Genomic DNA, 26,868 nt, shown 5'->3' with positions numbered 1-26,868 from the left:
GTCTCTGCCACTGGGCACATGGAAGGCGCGCGACTGAGGCACGGTGCACGGACCTGTCGCCCACCCAGTGCAGCCTGCTCTCACTGCATGTCTAAGGATCCAAATCTGTCTCAACTCAGTAGACAGTCCCTGGCACAGGCCAACGCTGCCCTTCTGAGAAGGTACAAAAAGGCACTGTTCAGAGGCACCTTCTAATGGGCAAAGCGCTGCCTGCTGCTCTGGGTGGTGTTCTCACTGCTGCCCGCGACACCAGCCACGGAATGAGCACATGCCCCTCTGCTGCTGCAGCAGCGGCTAGATTACAGCTTCACGTCAAACTGCCGGCGAATCCCTCCTTGGGAAATGAGATTAGTGTGTCACAATCAGATGTGGCAGGCAGGAGAGAGCTGACGTTACAGTAATCAGGTCTACTCTATTGCCATATGGAGCTATTCTTGTCTTTAATCCATTCCTTAAACAAAAACCACTTGGGTGTCCATGACTTGCCAGGCAAAGGTCAGAGAAAGGAGGAAAGAAGGCAGCAACTTGCCCTCCTGGAACTCGGAGTCTACGGTGAAAGCCAGAGATTTCAAAAATCGCTGCGCGTGAGGGATGCAGGAAAGAAGCAGTACAAGGGGCTCTGGGAACACAGCAGGGGATGTGACCTGCTCTTGAGAGGAGGTCCGGAAAGGCCTCCTCGGGAAACAACATCTCAGTTAAGACTAGAAGGATAATTAATAGCTTTTATACGGGCAAAGGAGAGCGTGTTCCCAGCACAGCGTTCAGCAGACACCAAAGGAAGTCTAGGACAGCAGTGCTGTGAGGGCTGGCGAGGCTGGAAGGCCAAAGCAGGCCAGGCTGAAGAGTGTGGCCTTCACCCACTGGCAACATGGAGACAGTGACGGTGTCTCGGGTGGACATCCTTCCAGCTGCAGGGGGTGGGAGGGCAACAGTGCATGCAGGGTGATGACTTATACCCAGAGCAGAGAGCAGACAGCCTGGACCCAGGTGGTACCAGGGGAGATGGGAGAAGTACATGGATTCAAGGGCTCTTCAATGAGGCAGAATCAACCCACTTGCTGACCACCTGGAAATGGTGGAGATAGAAAGGAGGTTCCACATACAGAGATAAGAGAGAAGAAGAGGACTCTGGGAGGGAAAGAGATGAGGACACATGCAATTTGAGGACCCGATGAGATATCCAGGGAAAGATGTGGAGTGCAGGTTTGATCCCTAGTTGGGGAACTAAGATTCCACATGTCTCGGGGCCAAAAAATCAAAGCATAAAACGGAAGCAATATTGTAACAAATAAAGACTTTAAAAATGGTCCACATCAAAAAAATCTTTTATAAATAAATAAATAAATAAATAAAGTAAAAAAAATAAAAATAGGAGCCTAAGGATTTCCCTGGCAGTCCAGTGGTCAGGACTCTGCGCTTCCACCACAAGGGGCATGGGTTTGATCCCCGGTCGGGGAACTAAGATCCTGCAAGCTGCGTGGTGTGGCCAAAAAAAATACAATTAAAAAAAAATTTTTTTTTAAAGATTCTTTAAAAAAATAAAAATATGAGCCTAAATACCCAACTTCTGCTCATTGAGGAGTAGTTCCAAACGGACCAATGTTCCTGCTGAAAATAACTGTGACATCTTGAAAACAAACAAACATCAACTACTTAAAAGCAGTGAAGAGAAACTAAAAGCAGGCAGAAAATGAAAGAAATCTGCATCTGGAAGGAACTGGCACCGGGTGAGTTTCCTAGTTTTATGACTATAGGTGTGAGTGTAGGCCCCAGCTGAGGCCATACAGGGCAGCTGAAATTTGGTATAAAACCCAGGGTCTTATCATTGCCTCGAAGAAGCAGAGGAGATATCTCAGGACCACCAAAGCTGCTGGAAAGCATGGGGGTTGGGGAAATACCAGAAAGGAAAGAGTCACAAATTTTGTATATAAACTCTGCTCGTATCCCACTGACCTCTGAAATCCACAAGCACTCAGATTCTAAGGAGTTGAATTAAGGAAAAATAGTTGAACAGGTATTTCAACTGAAGGAAAGAGGTTAGAGTTTGAGGTGAACCAAGTTAACTGCTTGCTAACAAAAACCAATTTTCTGCAGAGAAAAGAGACAGAATTCAGAATCTCTACAATGTATGATTCACACTGCCCAGAATACAATCCAAAATCACTAGACATACAAAGAAAAAGAAAAAAGTGACTCATACTCAAAAAAGAAATGGAAACCCACCCAAAGATGACTTATATGTTAGAATTAGCAGAAAAGCATTTAAAGCAGCTACTGCAAATATGTTCAACATTATAAAGGAAAATATGTTCTCAACAAATGAATAGGAAATCTCAGCTGAAACTGCTGAGACCGTATGAGACATGCCCTTCCTGAGACGCAATACAAAGGACAGCCTAAAGCTGAAATTAGGGCAGACACAGAAAAATCCTCTGGAGCACGCGCCCCACTCTAAACACAAAGTATCACCAGAGCAACTGGAAGCCTGCTGTGCACTGAGGACATCACAGCAACAAAACTCAAACCCAGGGCCTCCCTGGTGGTGCAGTGGTTGAGAGTCCACCTGCTGATGCAGGGGACACGGGTTCGTGCCCCAGTCCGGGAAGATCCCACATGTCGCGGAGCGGCTAGGCCCGGGAGCCATGGCCGCTGAGCCTGCGCGTCCGGAGCCTGTGCTTTGCAACGGGAGAGGCCACAACAGTGAGAGGCCCGCGTACCGCAAAAAAAACAAAAACAAAATAAAAAAACCCTCAAACCCAGCCCAGCTCCTGAGCAGATTAACTCAAACTCCCACATTAAACACCTAGAAGGAAAGAGGTGCCCATGTCAAGGCATAAAACTCTGTCCTACACAAGATTCCCAGCTTTCGACAATCATAAAATATACAAAACGCAAGAAAAAACAATACATCCAGCTCACTGCATCAAGGCAGCAAGTAATCAATAAACCAGACTTGGACATGGCACAGATGCTGCAACTATCTGACAGGTCATTTAAAATAACTATGATTAATTATGTTAAAGCCTTGGTGGAAACAGCAGACAACATGCAACAGTTAACAATTTCCTATTTGATTTTCACTTATAGTTTCCACTTCTCTGCTGAAATTAGACAAATAAAACTGTGAGAACCACATCTCTGGTTCTCAACTGGGGCAGTTTTGCCAACATACCAATGTCTTGAGGCATTTTTGGTTGTCACAACTAGGGGAGTGGGGTGCTACTAGGACCTTACCAGCTAGTGGGTAGAGGCCAGGGATGCTACCAAACATCCCACAATGCAGCGAACAGAGAATGAATTTTATGCATATACTTTAAAAAAGAAAAATCAACCGGAATTGTGGGTGGGGGGGAATGAAATGCAAACTGTGATAAAACTAATCTAACTGTACTACAAAAGCTTGACCTAAAACCACAACGAGAGAGAGGTGAAAAAAGGAGCTGACCTAAGTAACTGTGAGAAGAATGTTGTTTCGAGTGGAGACTCTCAGGCTAAACACAAAAAGAACTGTACACAAACACTGCACTCTGGTACATTTGCTTCTCACAGGGTACGGTTTAGCAATTTTGAAACTACTGTACATGTATAAACTCATGATTTTTGATAGAGAAATAATCATCACGTGTGTACGTATGGGTTGGTACACATACATACAGTCTTCCTGGCTCTGTCCAGAGAGGAGCTGGAGGAGGTGAAACCTCAGTAGTAATGGGTACGCCTCGCACCCAGATCTCGTTTTTTAAATACTACTGATTCCATAGCTGGTGCAGGGGAAAAAACAAGCCTGGATCATCTGTGGTGCCCCAAAGTAAGAAAGTGCTTTGGCACTTTGGTGGGGTGGGGGATGAAAAGAGCTCCCAATGGTCAAAGTTGGAGTAACATGAGCAGCAAAATAAATAATAGTAATAGACTAACCCAAAGAATAAAATAAACATCCACGAGTCCATACTAATACAAATAAGGGCTATAAATACAACAATAAGTATAATAATATAACACAAATGATTCCTTACAGGAAGAATGAGGAAATAGAAAATCACCACTAGAGCACGGTACTAACTGCCGCAGGCAAAATGCACAAACAGATGCTAAAATCAGTGAGAGGAAGTTTAAGCAGGAATAGGATATTTATTATTCACTAGCAGACAACCACTTCAACCAAGTGATCCAGGTCACGTCACCAGTAACAGGACACATCAACATCACGTGCCCCTGACGTGATGCACGTAGACGGGCACATCACCTTGTGCTGCCCTTCCCAGCAGTACGTAACCTCAGCCTAAGCAGGAGAAAACATCAGACAAGCCCATTGTGAGAGACATTTTAAAAAATAACTGACCAGTACTCTTTAAAGTGTCAAGGTTCTAAAAGACAGGAAGAGGGACAAGCTGCTGCGAAAGGGTGGAGACTCAAGGAGGTAAGACAACTCAGTGCAAACTGGGGTCCTGCGTTTGATCCTGGAACAGAAAAGGGACAGCAGTGGAACAGTCGGTGAGATCCAGAGACTGCACTTCAGTTAATAACATTTCCACGATATTGCTTTCCTACTTTTGATAACTGTTCTATGGTTATGTAGGTTGTCCACAAAAGGGAAGCTGGGTGAAGTATGTTTTTTTTTTTTTTGGCCTTGTGGCTTGCGGGATCTTAGTTCCCTGACCAGGGATTGAACCTGTGCCCCGTGCAATGGAAGTGTGGAGTCTTAACCACTGGACCGCCAGGGAAGTCCCTGCGTGAAGGATTTAAGACAAGTCTAATACTTTTGTAACTCTTCTGCAAGTCTAAACTTATCTCAAAACAAAGAGTTGAGAGACAGAGAGAACACCTTAAACAAACAGTGCAATGCATGCTTATTGCAACAAGGTACTGACTGCAACTTACCTTGAAACGCATTTAAAAAAGATGAACTGAAGGAAAGATAGAAGGATGGATAAATATGTGATAAAGCGAATATAGCAAAGTGCCACAGAATCGAGGTAGTGAGATGCGGATATGTGACTTCTTTCCACTTTTCTGTATGCTTGAAATTTTACATAATAATATGGAGAAAATATGGGAGCCTAGACGGTTTGGTTTATCAAGACAAATACTAAGAACTACAGGGAAGGAAAGACCTTCGGAAGTGAACAGATACCCATTAGGCTATGAATACAGGAGGGTAGGATTTCTATCTGAATTTCTGCTCGAAATTCCCCAGCTAGGGCTGGATCTAGGGCTGGGCCAGAATCTGACTTAGATCTACCCTTTGGAGAATGCAAATTGCTGTGAAACTTTTTAATAAAAGGTTCTTTTTATTTTAATTTAAAACAAAGATTTGGCTTTCTAGTAAAACCTCCTAACTTTGTATCACATTTATTACATGTACCTTCACCATAAATCAATTTTTTCAAAATACTGAAATTTTAAAAAGGTTTACATCTCTATCCTCAACACAATTTAGACAGATGATCACAACAAGAATCTCTTTACAGAACATGACTATCCTTGGACTAATCAGCTTTCTCGGATCCCTGTACATCTGAGCTGGTAACACCAACACGACACTCAGGTCGTGACGTCAGGCAACCCCAGGCTCCCTAACCATCTGCATCGCCCAGCCGAGGTCTCTGCTTGCACTGGGCCTTCTGCGATCACTGTGCAAGGGGACAGTGGGGACAGTGAAGACCCTCCCAACTGCCTGTATCCATGTACCTGCTTAGGCTACAAACACCAACTCACATCCTATCTACAAAGATTCACCTGTCATGACCCAGACCACTAAATTCAACTGCCAACTGCCAACAATACCAACAAAGGAGCATTTGATTAGTCCATTTATAATAAGATCTCTGGTCTAAAACATTTTCCTGCAACTGACATACAAGCATGATGAAAAACAGAAAAAAACCACACCTTTTATAAAATACTTAACTGGAAATTTAAGTATAGTAGAACAAGAGGCAGCACTTTTCAAGTTTTCAGGAAGGAAGCCATTGAAATTTTCAACCTGAAAATCACAGGCTGTGTTGTGTGACTTCGGCCAGGACAGAAGAGACAATCAGGGGAGAAAAGCACCTCCAGCAGAGCTCAGAGCTACTCTCTTGACCAGCATGGAGAACCACGGTGGCTTTTTATGACCTCGAATCATTTGGTTGTTCTTAGTTTTGTAAGTGGTTTCTTTCCCTAGTGACTGTTTAAGATGAAAGGTTACACTATCAACAAATTCTCAGGTACAAATTCACCCAAGTGTATTTCCCTCTCTCTTGTATTTGCAGTTTCAACTAAGCCCAGTTAAGGCACCAGAACAGACAGAAGTGGAGAATGTGGCCGGCACTTGCAGGCAGACTGCACACACAATGTGCCCAATGGTGTTATCATATGACCATTACCAGTAATAAAAAGAAGAGAGCCAAAAAGAGGTTTAATTCGGCAGAGCCTCAGAGACACCTAACACATTTTGTCTGTGTCTTCAATAACCTTGGCCCGCAGACCTTCCACACCCACTTTCCACCCACAAAGCCAGGGTAAGAGCAAAACTAAATGGTAATCTCTGCCCAGTTTCCCAAACTTGTCCCTTCGTAAGAATCACCTGGGGTGCTTGTGAAAATGAAGTTTCCAAGCTCCCTTCCTGGAGAGTCCATGTCAGCAGATCTGAGACGAGGCCCAGGATTCCACATTTTACCAAGTGACTCAGGTAAATCTTATCAACAGGTACGTTTGAGAAACACCACTGGTGCTGGCAAGGTTTCCCCAGTATACCTTGTGCTGCTGTGGGCCAATCAGGATGAGTGGGGAAGGTAGCCTTGAAAGGGGAGAAGCCCCCTTCGGACGTAGTAAGAGTGAGTAGAGACAGGAGAGAGAGGCCCCGGGCACAGCACCCCTCACAGGCCAGGCAGGAGGACCGAGCACAGGAGACGGAGGAGGAGATGCAGAGTGGGCGTGAAGGACACCAGAAAGAACATCCAGGGGTGGGCAGGCTCAACACGGCCAGATGCTGCCCACAGCCACTAACACCGTGGGCCACAGCAGCTCGGGTGGACAGGAGAGGGTACAAAGCTGACCACAGGGGTAAGAGAGCCTTGGGAGAGGGAGCCGAGGCCCTGAGCTAGATGTTCACGATGACCCCGACTTACACAAGGAAATAGCATCCAAGAGGTCAGCAGCAGGACCCATGACCACACACACAATCCCCGGATCCATCTGGGGGCCAGGGCGGGAACTCGGCACAGATGTAAAGGGAGACTTTAAACCATCCACGCTTGTTCCCTTAGCAGGAGCACCTTCCGAGGGGAGAAAAGAGCTCAGGCCACAGCTAACACAGGAACCAGAAGCTGAAGCCGGGATGGAAGGCAAGTCTGCAGGGGCAGTGGCAACAGCACCGTCCTGGGCTCCACCGTCCCCCTTGTACACAAACTGCCCACTGAACCGCATGCCTGGCACCCCGCCGGAGCCCACAGAGCCAATCCTCTGCTTCTCTCTCCCCCACACCCGTCCAAACTGCACAGTCTCAGCCCCAGAGCCCAACTCCCACACCAGGAGCGCAGGAGGGGCCCAGCCTGCCCAGCCAGGAGGGGCCTGGGCTCCGGAAGGTGTCACACCTGCCGGGTGTCTCCACACCCACCCCAACCAAGTGTGCCTTTCCCAGCACCTGGTCCAACGCCCCAAACCGTTTTTCCAAAGCACTTCAGCACCACACGTAGGGAGGCAGTGGGGGAGGAGGAGGACCCCTGACCTCAAAAGGCAGAAGCCTTGGGCTCGGGTGCAGGGGCCGCCATAAAGAGCCGCGTGGAAATGGCACTCACTGAACCCCAGCTTTCAGAGGCTCACTTTCCTTTCACAAGTGACGCAGAGCACAAAGACCAAAGGAATGGGCTCTGGAGCCAGGCTGTCCGGGTCTACTGTTCCTTAACTTAAATGTCAACCTGTGTTTATGAGTTATTTAACTGTTTGAAGCCTCATTTTTCGCATCTATAAAATGGGGATAACTATACACGCCCCACGAAGAACTGTAAAAACAGGGCCTGGCAACAGTGTGGACTCCCTGTCACCCTCATGACACTATGAGAGTCATCTTCCAAGATGCATCTATTAACAACCAGTCTCCTCATCTGTAGTTAAGACGTGTTATTAGTAAACCTGTGATAAAGATGTATATCAGACTGGTAGAAATAATGTCAAGAACAAAAGAAAAACAAGTTAGTTAGCCCCAAAAGTCAGATGAATAAAAAAATTAACAACAAAAGTGAAATACTGCACACGAGATGTACCTTGAACAGGAATTTCCCCGTAGTTTGGTCTCTTATCTGACAGGGCTGTCAGGGGTTTGGATGTAGAGATTGGTCCACTTATGGAATGTCTCTGAAATCATAAGACAAACAGTGTCCAAATTAGGTTAAATTAGAGTTGGGTTTCACAGAGTAAATGTTGCAGAGAGTAAATATTTAGTTACAAATTTGCATAATTCCTTCCACACTGTTACAGTAAGACTGAAAAAAACACACACACTCCCAGAGGCATATAATGTGATCAGTATACAGTATACTATTTTCAAATGGACACAGAAAGATCCCAAATGCCCCTCACTCGCCATCAGCAAAATCCGGATGTGCTCCTTTAGTACTTGGATTGGCCATTCGTGCTCCAGTACCAAATGGATCTCACTCTGTCACCTCCTCACTAAGTCTCCAACACTGCTGCCGGGCACAACCTGGCACCTTAACTCAGCACCAGCTTGGTCACCGGCCTCCTCCCCTCCGGTCTCATACATACACATACCTACCAAATACTTGAACCCTCTCGGCTCTCCTGAGCCACCTCCGTGTGATGCCCCAACACCACCAACTACTCACTCCCGCCCACACGGACACGCTGTTCACCAGCTCCGGGCTTGTTCTCATGCTTCTTTCCTCAGCTCTCCCAGCCCTTTTTTATCCAGCTGAATTCTGACTACTCATTCCATAGTCCCAGCAGCAACGTGTGAGACGGCCAGCCTCCCCACACCCTCACCAACACTTGATACTGGCAGTCTTCATTTTAGCCATCCCGAAGGTGCGTACTGAGATATGATGGATTTAACTTGCATTTCCCTGATGACTATGATGTTGAGCAACTTCTCATGTGTTTATTGGCCATTTGTGTATCTTCTCTTGGGAAGGGACATTTCAACTCTTTTGTCCGTTATTTATTGGGTTGTCTTGAACCAAGATGACAAACGAGTCTTCTCTGAATACAAGATTTTGACAGATAAATGAATTGCAAATATATTCTCCCCAGTCTTGTCTGTCATGTTCTTAATATCAGAGAAGTTTTAAATTTTGATGCCCAAGCTATTAATTTTCTTTCTTTTTTTTTTTTTTTTTTGCGGTATGCGGGCCTCTCACTGTTGTGGCCTCTCCCGTTGCGGAGCACAGGCTCCGGATGCGCAGGCCCAGCGGCCATGGCTCACGGGCCCAGCCGCTCCGCGGCATATGGGATCCTCCCAGACCGGGGCACGAACCCGTATCCCCTGCATCGGCAGGCGGACTCTCAACCACTGCGCCACCAGGGAGGCCCTAATTTTCTTTTATAGTTCATTTTTTTGTGTGTCTTAAGTAAATCTTTGCCTTGTCGAAGGTCATGAAGACTTTCTCTAATGTTTTCACATAGAAGTTCTGTAGTTTTAGCTTTTACATATAAGTCTATAGTCAATTTCAATTTTTATGAATGCCGTGAGGTAAAGGTGCTTTTTTTTTCTTTTTTTCCCATATGGATATCTGGTTGTTCTGGAATCCTGTTGAAAAGATTATCCCTCTCCCACTGAATTACCCTGGCACCCTTGTTGAAAATCAGCTGACCTACTTCTGGATTCTCTATCTATTCTACTGATCTAAACTTATGTCAGAACCACACTGTCTTGATTACTCTAAGTGCTAACATCAAGTAGTGGAAGTCCTCCAAATTTGTTCCTTTTTCCCCCCCCAGATACTTTGGATATTCAGGGTCTTTTAAATTTCCACATAAATTTTACATTATACTATCAATTTCTACAAAACAGCATGCTGGGATTGTAAGTTGGATGAGTTGAATCTACAGCTCGACGTGAGGGAGAACTGCAAGATCCTAACAAGACTGAGTCTTCCAACGCATGATGTATCTTCCCATTTATTATGCCTTTAACTTCTCTCAGCATTATTTTATAGTTTTCACTACAAGGTCTTGCACAATATTTTATTCAATGTATCGCTAAGTATTTCAATTTCCAATTGTTCACTGGACTGACTGAATCTAGGAGATAGCAAGAGGAATCCTCCAGACAGAAGTGAGTTTTCTCACCACCTTATCTTGTAAGGGACAGCTCATCACTTCTGCCACATTCTGTTCATGAGAAGCAAGTCACGAAGCCCAGCCAACCCTCAGAAGGAGCAGATGACACAAGAGCACAGCAGCAGGAGGCATGGATCACTGGTAAGCAGTGCAGAGACTACCTATCCCGTTACTAATGGATCTCCTTGGATCTTTTGAGGTCATTTTTAAGGTCATTTAGGGAAGATCTAGAATAGTGTTTACTCTAGGGCTATTTAGTTCCACTTCACAGAGTGGCCACTGAGGTCTCTAATGAATGCTCCAAGTATTCAAAGAGGTTTTTCCACGGTGGTCAGTAGGAACTCAAATGATCCCTGCTCTGTGTAAACTATGGGAAGCATCTATCTGCCAGATTCCCGGTAACTGATCTTTCCTGAAGAATCGTTCTTGCCCAGCCTTGCGGGATTCAACCCATGTCTATGCATGTGCAGACTGGCACTCAGCAAGGACTCAAAGGGAGGCCTATGCAGAGCTCTATACCTTTCCTGCGTGGCTCTCTCCTCCCAGGCACCCTGCCCCCAAATCCCAGCCCTTGTTCTCCCTGTACATTGATCTGTGTCTCCTCGGATCCAGCTGGCATTCCCTTTCCTGCTCCGTGTGGGTTCATCCTCCCTGCTCACCATCTGGAAAAGCGTGGGCCACAGTAAGACTCGGCTTTCTTAACTTTTCTCCAAAGATTTCAGTCCTGCACCACCTGTCCTACCACGTATGAATGTAACTGCTTCCTACATTTTGTCCAGCCTTCTAGCTGTCTGTGGTGGCAGAATAATCCAGCCCTTGACTCCCTCACAGCCAGAAGTGGAATTCCCACTCAGGGAGTTTTGAAAAACTAACAATCCTAATCTTAGGCCCCATTCCCCAAGGATTCTTGTTCACTGGGATGAGGCCTGGGAATCTACGTGTTTAAAAATTCCACATGGGGGCTTCCCTGGTGGCGCAGTGGTTGAGAGTCCGCCTGCCGATGCAGGGGACACGGGTTCGTGCCCCGGTCCAGGAAGATCCCACATGCCGCGGAGCGGCTGGGCCCGTGAGCCATGGCCGCTGGGCCTGCGCGTCCGGAGCCTATGCTCCGCAACGGGAGAGGCCACAAGAGTGAGAGGCCCGCGTACGGCAAAAAAAAAAAAAAAAAAAAAATTCTACATGACTTTTGTGCACAATTAGGTTTGAGAAGCACTGTGCTAACTAATCAAGTACTAAAAAGCTATTGAATGTGGCTTATAATTACTAGTTTTATTTCCAAGTTAGAGAGATGACATTTTTTACCTCTTATCTTTACAAAAGTTTACAGAGTGACGCCATGAACATTAAATTTCAACTAACAAACACTATTTAGAGAAACTTCACCTTAAATCTTGCACCCTCATCTGCTTTCATTTATATCTTCAACTTTTTTTTTTGCGGTACGCGGGCCTCTCACTGTTGTGGCCTCTCCGGTTGCGGAGCACAGGCTCCGGATGCGCAGGCTCAGCGGCCATGGCTCATGGGCCCAGCCTCTCTGTGGCATGTGGGATCTTCCCGGACCGGGGCATGAACCCGTGTCCCCTGCATCGGCAGGCGGACTCTCAACCACTGCGCCACCAGGGAAGCCCCAACTTTTTTTTTTTAAATGTTATTTTTGATTCTGTTTTTCTTTCTTTTATTAAATATTTATTTATTTATTTGGTTGTGCTGGGTCTTAGTTGCGGCAGGCAGGCTCCTTAGTTGCAACATGCATGTGGTATCTAGTTCCCTGACCAGGGATTGAACCTGGGCCCCCTGCACTGGGAGCGTGGAGCCTTATCCACTGCACCACTGGGGAAGTCCCTATTTTTTTTAAAATTAATTAATTTGGCTGCGTTGGGTCTTCATTGCTGTGTGTGGGCTTTCTCTAGCTGCGTCGAGCAGGGGCTACTCTTCGTTGCGGTGCGTGGGCTTCTCACTGTGGTGGCTTCTCATGTTGAGGAGTATGGGCTCTAGGTGCGTGGGCTTCAGTACTTGTGGCACATGGGCTCAGTAGTTGTGGCTCATGGGCTTAGGTGCTCCCTGGCATGCAGGATCTTTCCAGATCAGGCATCGAACCTGCGTCCCCTGCATTGGCAGGTGGATTCTAACCACTGCGCCAGCAGGGAAGTCCCTCTTCATGTCTCTAGATAAAGTTTGATTAATCGAGTATATAAAAAGCTCATTATAGACAGAATATGGAATTCCCTTTGCTTTCCTTTCAAATTAAGAGTATAACATCTTCGGGCTTCCCTGGTGGCGCAGTGGTTGAGAGTCCGCCTGCCGATGCAGGCGACATGGGTTCATGCCCCGGTCTGGGAAGATCCCACATGCCGCGGAGCGGCTGGGCCTGTGAGCCATGGCCACTGCGCCTGCGCATCCGGAGCCTGTGCTCTGCAACGGGAGAGGCCACAACAGTGAGAGGCCCGCGTACCACAAAAAAAAAAAAAAAAAAGAGTATAACATCTTCTACATAAACGTAAATGCAAAGCCACAACTTGTAACATTACAAACGCAGAGGGAGAGCACTTCTACCCTAAACTTTACAAGGGAAAGGTTAAAAAGTTCACTCACAAAATACACAGCCAGTAGTTAACACCTACAAAAGTCTCCGCTCAGATAAAATGTTCTCAGATCCAATCTTTTAGGGAAGAGGTGCAGTCAAGGCTACCCTAGATCACAGGGGACTGGGTTTTAGGCTACTCTCACCTACGTGGAGAAACTTCACTCAGCTACTGTCCCCAAAGTGGCTCACAGCAAGGGCATAGTGAGAGGGCCTCCTGAGCTCGACAGTCACGCCACCTGCCCTGCTTCTGGTCTGCACTCCCCCAGTGGCAAGAAGGGCACCTGTGACACTTGTTCGTGATGAGTCAGCAATGCCCTTGGGTCAGCCTGCTACAAAGCGGCCCAGAAAGAGCCACACTGCTCTGGATTCATGCCTGTGCAGACCCCTCCCACGCTGACTCTGAATCTGGGCTGGCCTACAACTTGCTTAGACCAAAATAATGGGATGGAAGTGACACAGTCCAGGTTCCCAGACAGGTCTTAAAGGGATTTGCTAACTCCTGCTTCTAGTCTCTTGGAGCCTGAAACACTAGGCCATGAAGGAGTCTGAGAGGAAGACCACGTGGAGAGGGCGGCCCAGCCACCCTGCTGAGCCCAAGCCCAGCCCACCCTCCAGCTGAGTGCAGCTGCAGGGGTGAGCCCAGGCAAAGCCAGAGAAATGAGAAAAATAGTAAAATTGCTGTTTTAAGCCACTAAGTTTTGGGTGATCTGCAGTGCAGCAGGGGCTGAGACATGCCAACTATACAGCTGACCCTTAAACAACACAGGTTTGAACGATGCAGGTCAACTTACATGTGTGTTTTCTCAATAGTAAATACTCCAGGTACTACACAACTTGCAGCTGGGAATCCGCAGACGTGGAAGTGCAGACACGGAGGGCCAGCCACACATTATACATGGATTTCTACCTATGCAGAGGGTCAGTGCCCCTAACCCCCCGTTGTTCGAGAGTTGACTGTATATTCTACTTAGAAAGTTATCTTAGTGTAGGGGTTAAAAACATCGTGTCTGAAGTCATGCCGCCCAGGCTCAAATCCCAGCTTGAACACTTCATTGTATGACCCTCAGCAAGCTGCTTAGCCCTTCTGGGCCTCAGTTTCCAGATATGAAAACTAGGGATAAGAATAATACCTAATAGGGCTTCCCTGGTGGCACAGTGGTTGACAGTTCGCCTGCTGATTCAGGGGACACAGGTTGGTGCCCCGGTCCGGGAAGATCCCATGTGCCGTGGAGCGGCTGGGCCCGTGAGCCATGGCCGCTAAGCCTGCATGTCCGGAGCCTGTGCCCCGCAACGGGAGAGGCCACAACAGTGAGAGGCCCACGTACCGCAAAAAAAAAAAAAAAAAAAAAGAATAATACCTAATAGCCAATAGAGGTGTCATGAGGATTAAATGAGTTAACATTATAAAGCATTGGGAACAGTGTAGAATGTATAATAAGTGTTCAGTAGTTGTTAGCTATCACTATTATTAGTGAATTTTAGAAGAATAACATACTTGACATTAACATAATTTATCTTAACTAGGAAATTTCACAGCATCCTAGGAAAACAATCGCAACTGTATCCCTCAAGAGGCAGCCATTTGCCCCCTGTGCCATAGTGTAGGTGACTTTGAAGAGGACAAGCTTTCAGAAGCTGGGACCCCAGCGCCTCCATGGTCACAGGCACTTACCTGCATGGGGGAGACGGCTGCCGCAGGGGGTGTTTTCATGGGACTTGGACTCAGAGGCGTTCGAGGAATTGCAGCTGTAGCAGGGCTGGGGACTAGAAAAACAACACACACACAAGTAAATAATGAACACGACAAGGTGCAGTGCAAGCTTTCATAACTGCTCTCCCCTTAAGGGTTCACCTCATGAACCAGCGCTCGTGGCTCCCCTGGGAACGGGAGACGCCTCACCTCCTCAACACTCACGGCTGCTCCCTGCAGCCGTCCTGCCGTCAGGCGGACTGTCTGTTCCTGAGACTATTTGTGTTTATTTCCAACCCTGACTATGCCAGTCATTTCACTTTTGCTATTTAATTACACGGTTAAGTGCTCCATAAACCAAGGAAATCAAAGTACAAAAGCCCCAGGATGAGTGTTTCTGCAACTGCATCAGATGAGAAGCCTGGCGTGCAGTTCACGGCATACTAAATGAAGGAATGCCGGGCTCTGCTCATCTTTCCTCACCTCCTCCTAAGGAGCTCGTCACTTCCCTCCACACGGATTTTCACACGTATTTCATTTAGTGCAATTAAATGTGTTTAATTGTCTGCTCACATGTCAGTCTCCCTCTCTAGACTGAACTGTTCAAAAGTAGGATCCTGGGAATTCCCTGGCAGTCCAGTGATTAGGACTCAGCACCTTTGCTGCTGGGGCCCAGATTCGATCCCTGGTTAGGGAACTAAGATCCTGCAAGCCTCATGGCGCAGCCAGAAAAAAACAAATTAAATTAAAAAATAAAGAGGAGGCCACTGAATGAGCAGTGGCTGGTGTGCCCCCAGTGATGGAGAGCAGAGCAGGTGTGGGTGCGGGAGGCCAGACCAAGAGGTCTTGCTAATGGGTCAATGTCAAGGTAAGGAAGGAGGATTGAAGGAAGAGGGAAGATTCCGAGATTTCTGGCTTACGTGACTGGGTGGAATGGTGCTGCCATTCACATGGGGAAAGATGGAAGTTAAGGGACAAGATCTGGTTTCGGACGTGAGAAGATGTCTGGGAGACACCTGGGTGTCAGTGTCAAGTAGCATCTGAATACACTGGGCCTGAGGAGTTCAGAGCAAGGGAGAGGGCTGAAGTCTCACATCTGGAAGTTCTCAGGCATGGAGAAGACACACATGCATGGGGTAAGGCCCAAGTCTGACTCCGAGATCTCTGAGGCTGAACAGATCCCAAATCTCCTGTTAAAATCCACCTTGCAGGAAGACTAACTCACTAACATCATATGAAATGTGATGAGACTCACAGTAAGACGGTAAAGAACATCAACTAGAACAGAGAACATGTGGTACATGAACACGACCGCCCGCTAGGGCACGACTGGTGTTACCTTGAGACGCACTGTCGAACGACTTTATGAGGGTTTTCACCGTAGGGGTAGGCTCGGAGGAAGTCGAGGACCTTCTACTCAGCCCCATCCCCTGCCTCAGGGCTGCCAAGTCTCTCTCAACAGCATTCATGTAGTTATACACCCGGCCACGCTCCTCCTCTTGCCTGAAAACAATACTGAAATCAGGGCATTTCTGTATACATACTAGAAAATACACATTTCCCCTTCTCAACTGAGAAGTATTAAAAAGTATCAGTTAAAAACAAGAAAATAGTATCAGTTGAGCTGAGTAAATTACCTGGTCTAATATTCTTATCTGCTTGGTGAATTCCAGGAAATGATACTAAAATGTTTATATCAGGTTATCCTAACTAGGTTAAGTAACCATTAGTTTCCATTTTCATTTGTGTAAGTGTAAGGTGAGAACATCAGTAATCAATTAGCAGTAAAATGGGAGGTGGGCTCAGAACTGGGGACTGTAAGGTTCTGTGCTGTGGAGAAGGCCCTTCCCAGGAGAGTGAGTCTGGGAATTCACAGCACATGCAGACAGTTGATACCTGCTCTGTCTAACATGCCATGCACAGGCGTGGAAATACAAAGAAATGAAATCAAAGCCCATACTCTTAAATTTTTTTAAAAAATGGTATAGTCACCAAATAGAATTTCTACAAAAGGAGAGGGGGGAAAGCCTGGACCCATATTGGTAACATGAATCTCCTACATGTTCAGTGTGAGTCAACTAAAAAAATCAATTCCACTTCATTTCTAGAAAGCTCTCATTCACTAAGCAAACACTAAAGTTTACATCTGGAAAGAGATTTCAGCTGCAGAGTTTGCATGTGTCATATAACTACAAGCCAGTTCATACTGTACAAAAATTAAGCCAGTCCTTAGGAAAATTAGTCTTTGGTGGCCATTTGGCTCTTATGACAGAGTTTTTTTTTGCCAAAATGCCTCATGCTTGGAAGTTTTAATAAAGAATGTACAACAGCCGTTATCCAACTTTTTGGTCTTAGAGCCCTTTTCCACTCTTAAAAACTATTGAGGACCCCAAAGAGCTTTTGTTTATGTGGGTTACAGAGATTGACGTTTACCATATTAAATATTTTAAATATTTAACTCATCTAAAAATAAAAATAAACTCAGGGCTTATTAACATAATTAACATATTTTTATGAAAAACAACTGTTTTCCAAAACAAAAAAATTAATAAGAAGAATAGCAATGTCTTTATTTTTTAAATTAAAAAAAAAAATTTTATTTACTTATTGGCTGCACTGGGTCTTAGTTGCGGCATGTGGGATCTAGTTCCCTGACCAGGGATGGAACCTGGGCCCCCTGCATTGGGAGCGCGGAGTCTTAGCCACTGGACCAGCAGGGAAGTCCTTAAAATAGCAGCGTTTTAACATTTCTGTACATCTCTTTAATGTTTGGCTTAATAGAAGACTGTCAGATTCCCATTTCTTCTGTATTCAATCTATTGTGACATGAAAAAAAGCAGGCCTCACACAGATGTGTAGTTGGAAAAGGGAATTATATATATATATTTTTTTTTTTTCTTTTAATAAATTTATTTTATTTATTTATTTGTTTGGCTGCACTGGGTCTTTGTTGCTGCACGTGGGCTTTCTCTAGTTGCGGCAAGCAGGGGCTACTCTTCATTGTGGTGCGCATGCTTCTCATTGCAGTGGCTTCTCTTGTTGCAGAGCACAGGCTCTAGGCACACGGGCTTCATTAGGTGTGGCTCACAGGCTCTAGAGCACAGGCTCAGCAGTTGTGGTGCACGGGCTTAGTTGCTCCACGGCATGTGGGATCTTCCTGGACCGAGGATCAAACCCGTGTCTCCTGCATCAGCAGGTGGATTCCTAACCACCGCGCCACCAAGGAAGTCCAGGGAAGTATATTTTAATGATATTAAAACAGATAACTATGGCTATTCTTCTTTGATAAACATTAAAACACAGTAAGTGGTAGTAACTTATAAGTTAGTTAAAATGTGGAATCTGAAACCATATGAATGAATGAAATTTTCCTACTCTGTTCACCTTGCACTTTTAACGCATATGGATCCTTTACCCACACAGGATTGGGTGACATCATGCCCTGGTCATACGGAAAATACTGGTTCACAGAGTTACACGGATTTTCCAAGTGTCGATGCCTGTCATTAAACAATTCATTCTTTAAAAATCTCTTGTTAATATCACTAGGGATCTCATCAGGAAACTCTTTATGGGAAGCTGCTGAACTTGCAATGGCAGATACAAGTCTTCCAAAATCCTAACATTCACTTAAAAGCCCATGTTTTATCATTGGTACCAAACACTGTTAGTTGCTTTCCTTGAAGTGACAGGCTCCCTTAATCATTTTCAAGAAATATCCACCAAACACTAAAGTCTGAATACCAATAGCTTCTGTCAGTCATTCTCAAGTAAAAATCTTCACTCCATGAAAAAGGAAAACAGCACAAACTACAGTGACACACAGTGCTCTCTTCCAGACTGCCGCACACCTGGGCACACAGCTGCAGATGCAGCAGCAGCTCCTTAGGCAACTTCCCACCCATCTCACAGGACCTTAAAAAGAATACAACAGGGGGAGCTTCCCTGGTGGCGCAGTGGTTAAGAATCCGCCTGCCAAGGCAGGGGACACGGGTTTGAGCCCTGGTCCGGGAAGATCCTACACGTCGCGGAGCAACGAAGCCCGTGCGCCACAACTACTGAGCCTGCGCTCTAGAGCCCGCGTGCCGCAACTACTGAAGCCCGCGCGCCTACAGCCCCGTGCTCTGCAACAAGAGAAGCCACCGCAATGAGAAGCCCGTGCACCGCAACGAAGAGTAGCCCCCGCTCGCCACAACCAGAGGAAAGCCCGTGCGCAGCAACAAAGACCCAACACAGCCAAAAAAAAAAAAAAAAGAATACAATAGGGGACTTCCCTGGCAGTCCAGTGGTTAAGACTTTGCCCTCCAATGCAGGGGCTGTGGGTTCAATCCCTGGTCAGGGAGCTAAGATCCCATATGCCTCACGGCCAAAAAACCAAAACATAAAACAGAAGCAATATTGTAACAAATTTGATAAAGACTTTCAAAAAAAAATTGATCCACATCAAAAAGAAATATTAAAAAAACCAAAGAATATACTCAAGGACCAAGACAGAGTGATGTTACTGATTTACTGCTTCACCAAGGACATCTGTAAGGGAGACCTGCATTCTGAAAATGCGGGTGGCTCGTGGGGAAGAGCACAATGACCACCAGTGCGATCTGGTGCAAAGGCCTTGATCCATCAACAATTGCTGCCCACCATCTGTGCAAAAAGTCAACACAGGGAAGAGGGCAAACAGCACATCAGCATTATTATGAAAACAGTTTGACCTCGAAGAGCCCCTGAAAGGGCCCTGGGAACCCCTGGGTCTGCAGACCTCACTCTGAGAACTGCTGCTCTACACAATGCTACTTCTCTCGGGGGCACATCCTTTAAGTATGTGTCTCAAACACTGACAGGCTCTCGGGAGCCAGTAGAACAAGTCTCTCAGAGTAGAATTTCAGTCACTTGGGCTACCTTTCGAATGGAGCATTTCTATTTATTCAGTGGTACAAAGGAGGAAGGGTAATGTATTAGTGGAGAAATAATAATCTTCCAACTCATTCCTCCGTGTTCTGCTTATTAAAGAAGCCAAAGAAAAATGGTTTAACAATACTTCCCACTGGGCATCCACTAGACCTAGGCAACAATAAAATAAGACAGCTTTTCCAAGTTGGCCTGTTAAATATTTTTCTAAATTTTTTACCTAGGGCTGCTTAAGAATTGTTCAAAGTAATGGATAATCAAATTCTTCACAATAACCTCAAACTCTACTGATACTTAATAAAAATCTCAAAAACCACTCTCCTCTGCTCACAGATAGAATCTCACTAGGAACTCAGAGCACATCATCTAAGACTTTTTACGGGTTTCCAAAGAGCTGTATGTTAAATGGGAAAATACCTGTGTGTATTAAGCATAAGACAACTCCTCAAGCAAGCGGTGGAGAGAAATCAGCCTGCATTCTTCACTCGGGTCTCTAAAATACCCGCTAATGGACACTGGCCGTGGCCCTGAGCGCCATCCAGGGGTGTCTCACTTCAGCCCTACAACAACTCTGTGACACACGCAGGACTGTGTCCACTGCAGAGACAAGCAAACTAAGGGCCTGAGCGAGCCCTCACACCCAGCAGAGGCAGAGCTGCACGGGACCGAGTCTGTCTGCCTCCAGGGTCCACGTCTTCCGGGAGGAGTACAACCCAAAGAATAGCAACGGGCTGGGACGGAGGACAGAGGACTGGCGGGAACCACAATGGACCACATGCCAGCGGCCACTCCAACCCCTCTAGAGTTGTTGACTATGGACACTGAAAACAGCTCTGAAAGGCCACGGAGACCACACTACTTTACAGGGGTCACAGAGTGAGGCCAGAAAAGGTGAGTAACTTCCACTGGACCCAAACTCAATCACACCAGTGTCAAGCCTATGTTCTTTCCATAAAACCACATCACAGAGCCGTGACTCAAGTGCTCCCTATTGAAACATAAGTACAGAGCTGGTTTCTCAAAACATACTTGCGTGACTTTATTTCCTCCAATTCTTTTGTGAGTTTCTCATTTTTTTCTTGAGCCTCATGTAATCGGCGCTTCAGATCACCAATCTCCTCTTGGGCTTCAGATTTAATGTCATTTGCGATGACCACCGCCGTCTGGAGATCAGCCTGAAACTGCCGCCATTCTGCTGATTCTTCCTACGTTAAAAAACTAAACTTTTATTTCCAAAAGAGAGCAGTAAAGACTTATTTTAAAGCAATAAAATGTGTTTATGATTAGATTGCCGTAATGCACTATCTCAAACGATGACTAATTTCTTTTAAATCCCAGAGAATTGCTATTACCTATTTATAACAGAAAACGTAATTATTTTTGAACGTGTTCTTAGTGAGGAAAAGAGTTTCCAGTTGATCTGCCTACTGAGGCATCAGGCACTCAGGGTGCTCAGTATTAACAATGATAATGTCAAGCCTCCCTTCCTCATGGCAGGTATCAAAGTTAGTCTTACGAAAATAAACACAGCATCCAAAATGTATCTCTGAAAAGCTCTAGAAGGTAGATAAATGGTGTGTGAACCATACTGAAAGATTTTACAGGGAAAAACTATAAATATCCTGACACCAAAAACTAACAGGAAAAAAAAAAAATCAAAAGTAAAGGAAAAGGAAGAGGAAGCCAGAAGAAAAACACTGAATTTAATGAAGGCAGACAAAAAATCACACAAAGAGAGGAGCTGAGGACCTGTACAGCCTGCTGCTTCCCGCAGCCTCCGTGGCCAGGCATGCTCCCCAGGGCAGCCCCTCTCCCAGAGCTACAGCTGCTGGCTGGGGCCAGTGCCCACCACCCCAAGGCAGCCTGAGCAACTGACGCACAACCCAAACTACAAGTCCAGCTTCCCTGACCCTCTGCATCAGAGCATTGCTGCCGTCGGCAGGCTGATCAAATCCACAGAAGACAGAAAACTCACAAGAAAAGCAGCTTAGTTTGGGAGGCTTCATAATCCAGAGCTAATAAACTTTCTTTCCAAAATATAATACTCACTTCCTAAATCCCTCTTTCTGAAGTTACCACTCATCAATTACTAGTACAATCTTGCAACCAGAATCTACTACCAGTCCCACTCTGAAGTGAGGGCAGTAGCTTTCTGCCCAAAGCCCAGTGGGCTCAGTATTGTAACAGTATCTGAAGCTTCAGATGAAGGAGAGTGGGGTCAACGACACCAAAGTGCTCAACTTTCAGAAAACTGTGCTTTCTAATGAGATAATGTGAAGATTTATCTTACCCGAAGTCGCCTGTGGAGTGTCTTGATTTCTCTTTCCATGTCATGTTTTTGGTCCTGGAGTTTTTTAACTGTATCTGTTCGAAAGGAATAATATAAAGGGAGGAGGTACTTAAATATGACATTCAGAAAGTCATCCTGCCCAAAGACTTTTTATTTTTAATACAAAACTTTAAAAGGAAAAAGGAATGTCCAATCCAAGTATAAACTAGTATTACTTTGTAAGGAACATATCAAATTTAAATCACAACTTCTGGATGACTTCCTTCCTCAGCGTCTTAATTCTGAAACAAAAAGTTAAGTAAAATCAATTGTTAGAAACACACACATTGTTGGCTCATAACCAATCAAAACAACACTGACTGCAATTAAAATGGGAGATTTTAATCAAAAGGGTTATTAATCTAAAGTATTTTTGTAAGCATCACTTACTTTACATGCTGGAATAAATTCCAGAAAAGTGGTGAATTAGTAAAATGTTTACAAACTTAATTATTTAGTAACTTGGGGGGGTGCTATTTAATTCTACGCAGCGTCTTTCACAAAATAAAGGATTAAGTAAATCAATTTCTCAAATTATTTCTTGCATAATATGAATTTCCTTCCAACAATGTCATGCACTGTGAACATCTGATGAGCACCACTAATATGCAAAGGCTGATCTAGACAGAGTGGGGCTGCAAAGATGAAGACACAGCCAAGGCCAGTCCCCTGGGATCCAGAAATGTACAAGGAAGTCCCCTTCTATTTGGAGGTTCTGCTCAAAAACCCCTGCATCAGGGGAAATGCCTGGGGAGGGCGCCATGCTGGTGCTGCTGCCCAGCGCCTCCCCACGGCTGGTCACTCCGACAGCTCAGGAACCCATCACTGTCTCTCTGTTAAGCACCAGAGCAGGCACTTACACCTGGTGACAAACCCTCTGACTTCATTGACGCCCCCTTGCAGCAGAGCCCTGTCCTTTCTGTGTTCCGACTCTGCCTTACACAGCCTTGTTGCTGCCACTGCCAACAGGGGTGCGTTTCTTCACCCAGAGGCTGAGCACACCTCAGAGCCAGGAGCCACATGCCAAGGTCGCAGCCCCAGCACAGGTAGGCCTGTAGAGTAGAGCAAGTGTGTAAGTGCACAAGCTAATGGAAGCAGAAGAGAAAGCAATCCTAAGGTCATTACCTAGCATCAAGTGTTTCAATATTCCATTGCCAGAACTTAACTGTTTATTGTCAGGGATGTCAAACCATGGACACTGGTGTTTCTGAGTAAACATTCCCCCTACTCCTTACACGTAGCAGAGGGAACCCAGGCACAGCCAACACCTGTGTGCAACAACATGTACCCAAAACACTTCTTAGGCTGTTAGCTTCCAATCAAGACCCTGAAGTATGAGCAGGCTGATGCTTTTTCTGAGACTGCTCCACGTCTTCCTCCTCTGAATTCCTGAGAAATCTGCTCTGCTGAAACCTCTGAAACCTTAATTCAATGTTGATACATTTGTGTTCTGACATTTTTAAAAGGCATGAATTCACTTCAGTAACAATATAAAGTCTAGAATATTTATAACAATTATACGTGTAATGATTACTATAAATATATAATAATGGTATGTTTTCTAAAGCTGAATAAAAATAAATGAGGGGCTTCCTTGGTGGTGCAGTGGTTAAGAATCTGCCTGCCAATGCAGGGGTCACAGGTTCGATCCCTGGTCCAGGAAGATCCCACATGCGCGGAGCAACTAAGCCCGTGTGCCACAACTACTGAGCCTGAGCTCTAGAGCCCACAACTCACAGCTACTGAGCCTGAGTGCTGCAACTACTGGAGCCCGCGAGCCTAGAGCCCGTGCTCCGCAACAAGAGAAGCCACCACGATGAGAAGCCCAAGTACTGCAATGAGGAGTAGCCTCTGCTCGCTGCAACTTGAGAGCCCGCGTGCAGCAATGAAGACCCAAAAGCAGCCCAAAATAAAATAAATAAATAAAATTTAAAAATAAATAAATGAGGACTTCCCTGGTGGCACAGTGGTTAAGAATTCGCCTGCCAATGCAGGGGACATGGGTTTGAGCCCTGGTCCAGGAAGATCCCACAAGCTGAGGAGCAACTAAGCCCCTGTGCCACAACTACTGAGCCCGCGTGCTGCAGCTACTGAAGCCCGTGAGCCTAGAGCCCGTGCTCCACAACAAGAGAAGCCACCGCAATGAGAAGCCCATGCACCATGAAGAAGAGTAGCCCCCACTCACTGAAGCTAGAGAAAGCCCACACGCAGCAATCAAGACCCAATGCAGCCAAAATAATAATAATAATACATAAATTTTAAAAAGATTAAAAAAAATTTTTTAATTAAAAAATGAGATAAAACATGGGTGGAAAAAAATGGCCATTTTTGGTAGCTAGTAGTCAATTTTCTCCCATTCATCACCCCAAAATTATTCCAAAAAGTTAGGGCCTATGAAATAAAAAGTTAATTAATTACTTTTCATCAGTAATTCAACAAACTACTCATAAGTACCTACTTTGTATCAGACTTTTTTACAAGCTGCATGAGATATAAGGGAAAGGAAAAAAGGTACAGTTCCTACCCTTTTAGAGACAGAAAAGAGGATGTTTTCATACGCAAAGGATTAAACTTTAAAAGTCTGTCTCTACACAAGCTGCTTCAGACCTCATTTAACCTGGAAACTTAACGGGCAAACGGGCCACCCAATTTGGCTGAGGGCAAAGTGGACAAGCAGGTGAGTGAGTGAGTCCAATACCCTGACCCAAACCTCCAGAGGAAGGGATGACTCTGGAACCAGCAGGGAACTTGGCTCCGTATGACCTACATGTAGATGAAATCAGGGTCTTGGGGATATTACCAGACATAGACAAGGAATAAGGACAGAAGGTAAAATATTTCTAGTGTGGAAAACACTAGGGGTTACACCTTTCATTTACACTATATTTATTATGTACAAAAATATTTTATTATTAAAACAAGCAAACAAAAAAATGTGTAATTTCTCCTCTGCTGAAAATTCTTTGCCTCTTCTTCTGGTCACAAAGGACCTATCTAGGTAACTTACATGAGACAGATGACAGCAAATCTCGCTGCAGCCCACTTTAACATCTGGTGCCTTGATTCCGTGACATTTTAAGCCACATGGCCATCTTAGACTGATCATAAAATCCCAAATTTCATTCATTTATTTTGTTCTTATCCTTTTCTCACCAACCTCTACATTCATGGCCACAGAATTCACAAGATCACTACTCTTAAAGGACATTCTTTTACCCTCAGCACTACGTATTTATTGTTGGCATGTCTTCTTTTAAACAGAAGGGAAGCTGGCAGCCAGTGGATATATTCAGGCCGAATAAAGCGCACTTCAAGCGTCTCCAGGGAATTTGATTTAAACTTTACAAAAGCATTAAAAGTGACAACAAGCTTTTCCTCCCTGGAAACAAAGACGTCTATGCTCCAGTTCTCACTGTGAAGAGGCTTAGCAAACAGCCGCCTCTCCCAGTGACCAGTCACACAGGGCAGCTTAGCCTGCAACTCTGGGGCCTCTAAATGCAGTTTCCTTCCTCAAAGTCTTAAGTGTGAGAGACACTGCCATCTACTGTCTTCAACTCAAATGCAACATTAAATTCCATCAAAGAACAGAAGAACTACTATGACCTCATTTTTTAAATTATAAATTATAACTCAATTTTACAATGTTACCTTTATTCTAGAAATCAGGTCAATTTCTATTCTCATTGTTATTAGTCCAACTTTGCTCTGAACAATTCTGGGCACTGCCCTGCCCATTTAATAATGAGGTTCATAATCTTTTTCACCACCAAGACCTATCATCACCAACAAAACCAGAACCATCAACCAGGCCTCCATGCTGGTTCCAGTTACAGGCCAATCACTCCTGAGGGTGTCACTGGGCAGCTACCATGGCACAGGATCTACCTACGACCCTTGGGGTATAAAGTAATGAAAGTTCCACCAATCTTTCCTGCCCTCTTGAATCCCAGAAAACCCTTAGGGTACAGATACCCGAGTACTCAAGTCAGACTCCTGCATCTAGTCAAGCACCTCCAACTGCCATCAGGTACAATTTTTAGAGGAAGGGAAAGGACCAGAGGAACCTATCAGTTAAAGCTCCACACCTCAGGGGCAGGGGAACAAGGCAGGTGGTGTATCCAACAACCAGACCACAGCTTTACTCCCAAACCAGAACTCCTGATGCAGGAAGAAGACACACATGAGTTTCAAATAAACCATTTACTATTTTTATTTGTCTTTTTTTTTTTTTTTTTTAATTTTTTGGCCGCACCGCGTGGCATGCAGGGGATCTTAGTTCCCAGACCAGGGATCAAACCCGTGCCCCCCCTGCAGTGGAAGCAGAGTCTTAACCACTGGACCGCCAGGGAAGTCCCTGTCTCTGTTTTTTAATTTTTATTTTACTCATTTTTATCCCCCTCCAAAAAAGTGAATATAACTTTTACCCCTAGGGCTTCCCTGGTGGTGTAGTGGTTGAGAGTCCGCCTGCCGATGCAGGGGACGCAGGTTCGTGCCCCGGTCCGGGAGGATCCCACGTGCCGCGGAGCGGCTGGGCCTGTGAGCCATGGCCGCTGAGCCTGTGCGTCCGGAGCCTGTGCTCCGCAACAGGAGAGGCCACAGCGGTGAGAGGCCCACATACCGCAAAAAAAAAAAAAAAAAAAAAACTTTTACCCCTTGATTCTAAAAGTAATGCACGCTCACAGTAACAAGTCTGGAAAACAGAAAATAGTGACAAAAATAAGATTACCTAGCATTTATATTTGGCATATATCTTTCCAGATTCCATATATGTGTGTATTATTTTTAAAGAAAAATGAAACTATACTATTTATCCTGCTTCACAAGCCCTTCCACTAAGCAGTAGATAGTGGACACCTTTATCAATAAATACAGACCTGCAGCACCATTTTGATGGCCATGATAGATGGCCATCAATTGGTTGGCCATCAATGGCTATCAATTGGATATATCATGATTTGTCTCAGCAACCTCCTATTAATGAACAGCCAGAAGGGTTCCAATTTTTGTTATAAACACTGTAAGTGTCTTTACAGTTTTTCAGATGTTACTTGAAGACACATTTCTAGAAGTAGAAGTGAA

General features: G+C 45.3%; 1 protein-coding gene across 3 annotated transcripts in view; it reads right to left on the bottom strand.

Moving 5' to 3' along the window:
• SPECC1L (sperm antigen with calponin homology and coiled-coil domains 1 like) overlaps positions 1 to 26,868 on the bottom strand; it is a 128,843-nt gene that overhangs the window by 43,081 nt on the left and 58,894 nt on the right. For all 3 annotated transcript variants that reach the window (XM_082641584.1, XM_082641586.1, XM_082641585.1), the window contains 5 exons: positions 21,751 to 21,824; positions 20,490 to 20,665; positions 15,892 to 16,055; positions 14,535 to 14,626; positions 8,244 to 8,334 (listed from right to left, as the gene is read on the bottom strand). In XM_082641584.1, the coding sequence (XP_082497710.1) occupies positions 8,244 to 8,334; positions 14,535 to 14,626; positions 15,892 to 16,055; positions 20,490 to 20,665; positions 21,751 to 21,824 (597 nt within the window). The remainder of the gene's footprint in view (positions 1 to 8,243; positions 8,335 to 14,534; positions 14,627 to 15,891; positions 16,056 to 20,489; positions 20,666 to 21,750; positions 21,825 to 26,868) is intronic.

This window comes from Mesoplodon mirus (genome assembly GCF_964341445.2).
Source record: "Mesoplodon mirus genome assembly, chromosome: 13".
Taxonomy (NCBI): Eukaryota; Metazoa; Chordata; class Mammalia; order Artiodactyla; family Ziphiidae; genus Mesoplodon; species Mesoplodon mirus.
Note: the sequence above shows the minus strand (reverse complement) of the source record. Positions and strands in the feature narration are given on the sequence as shown.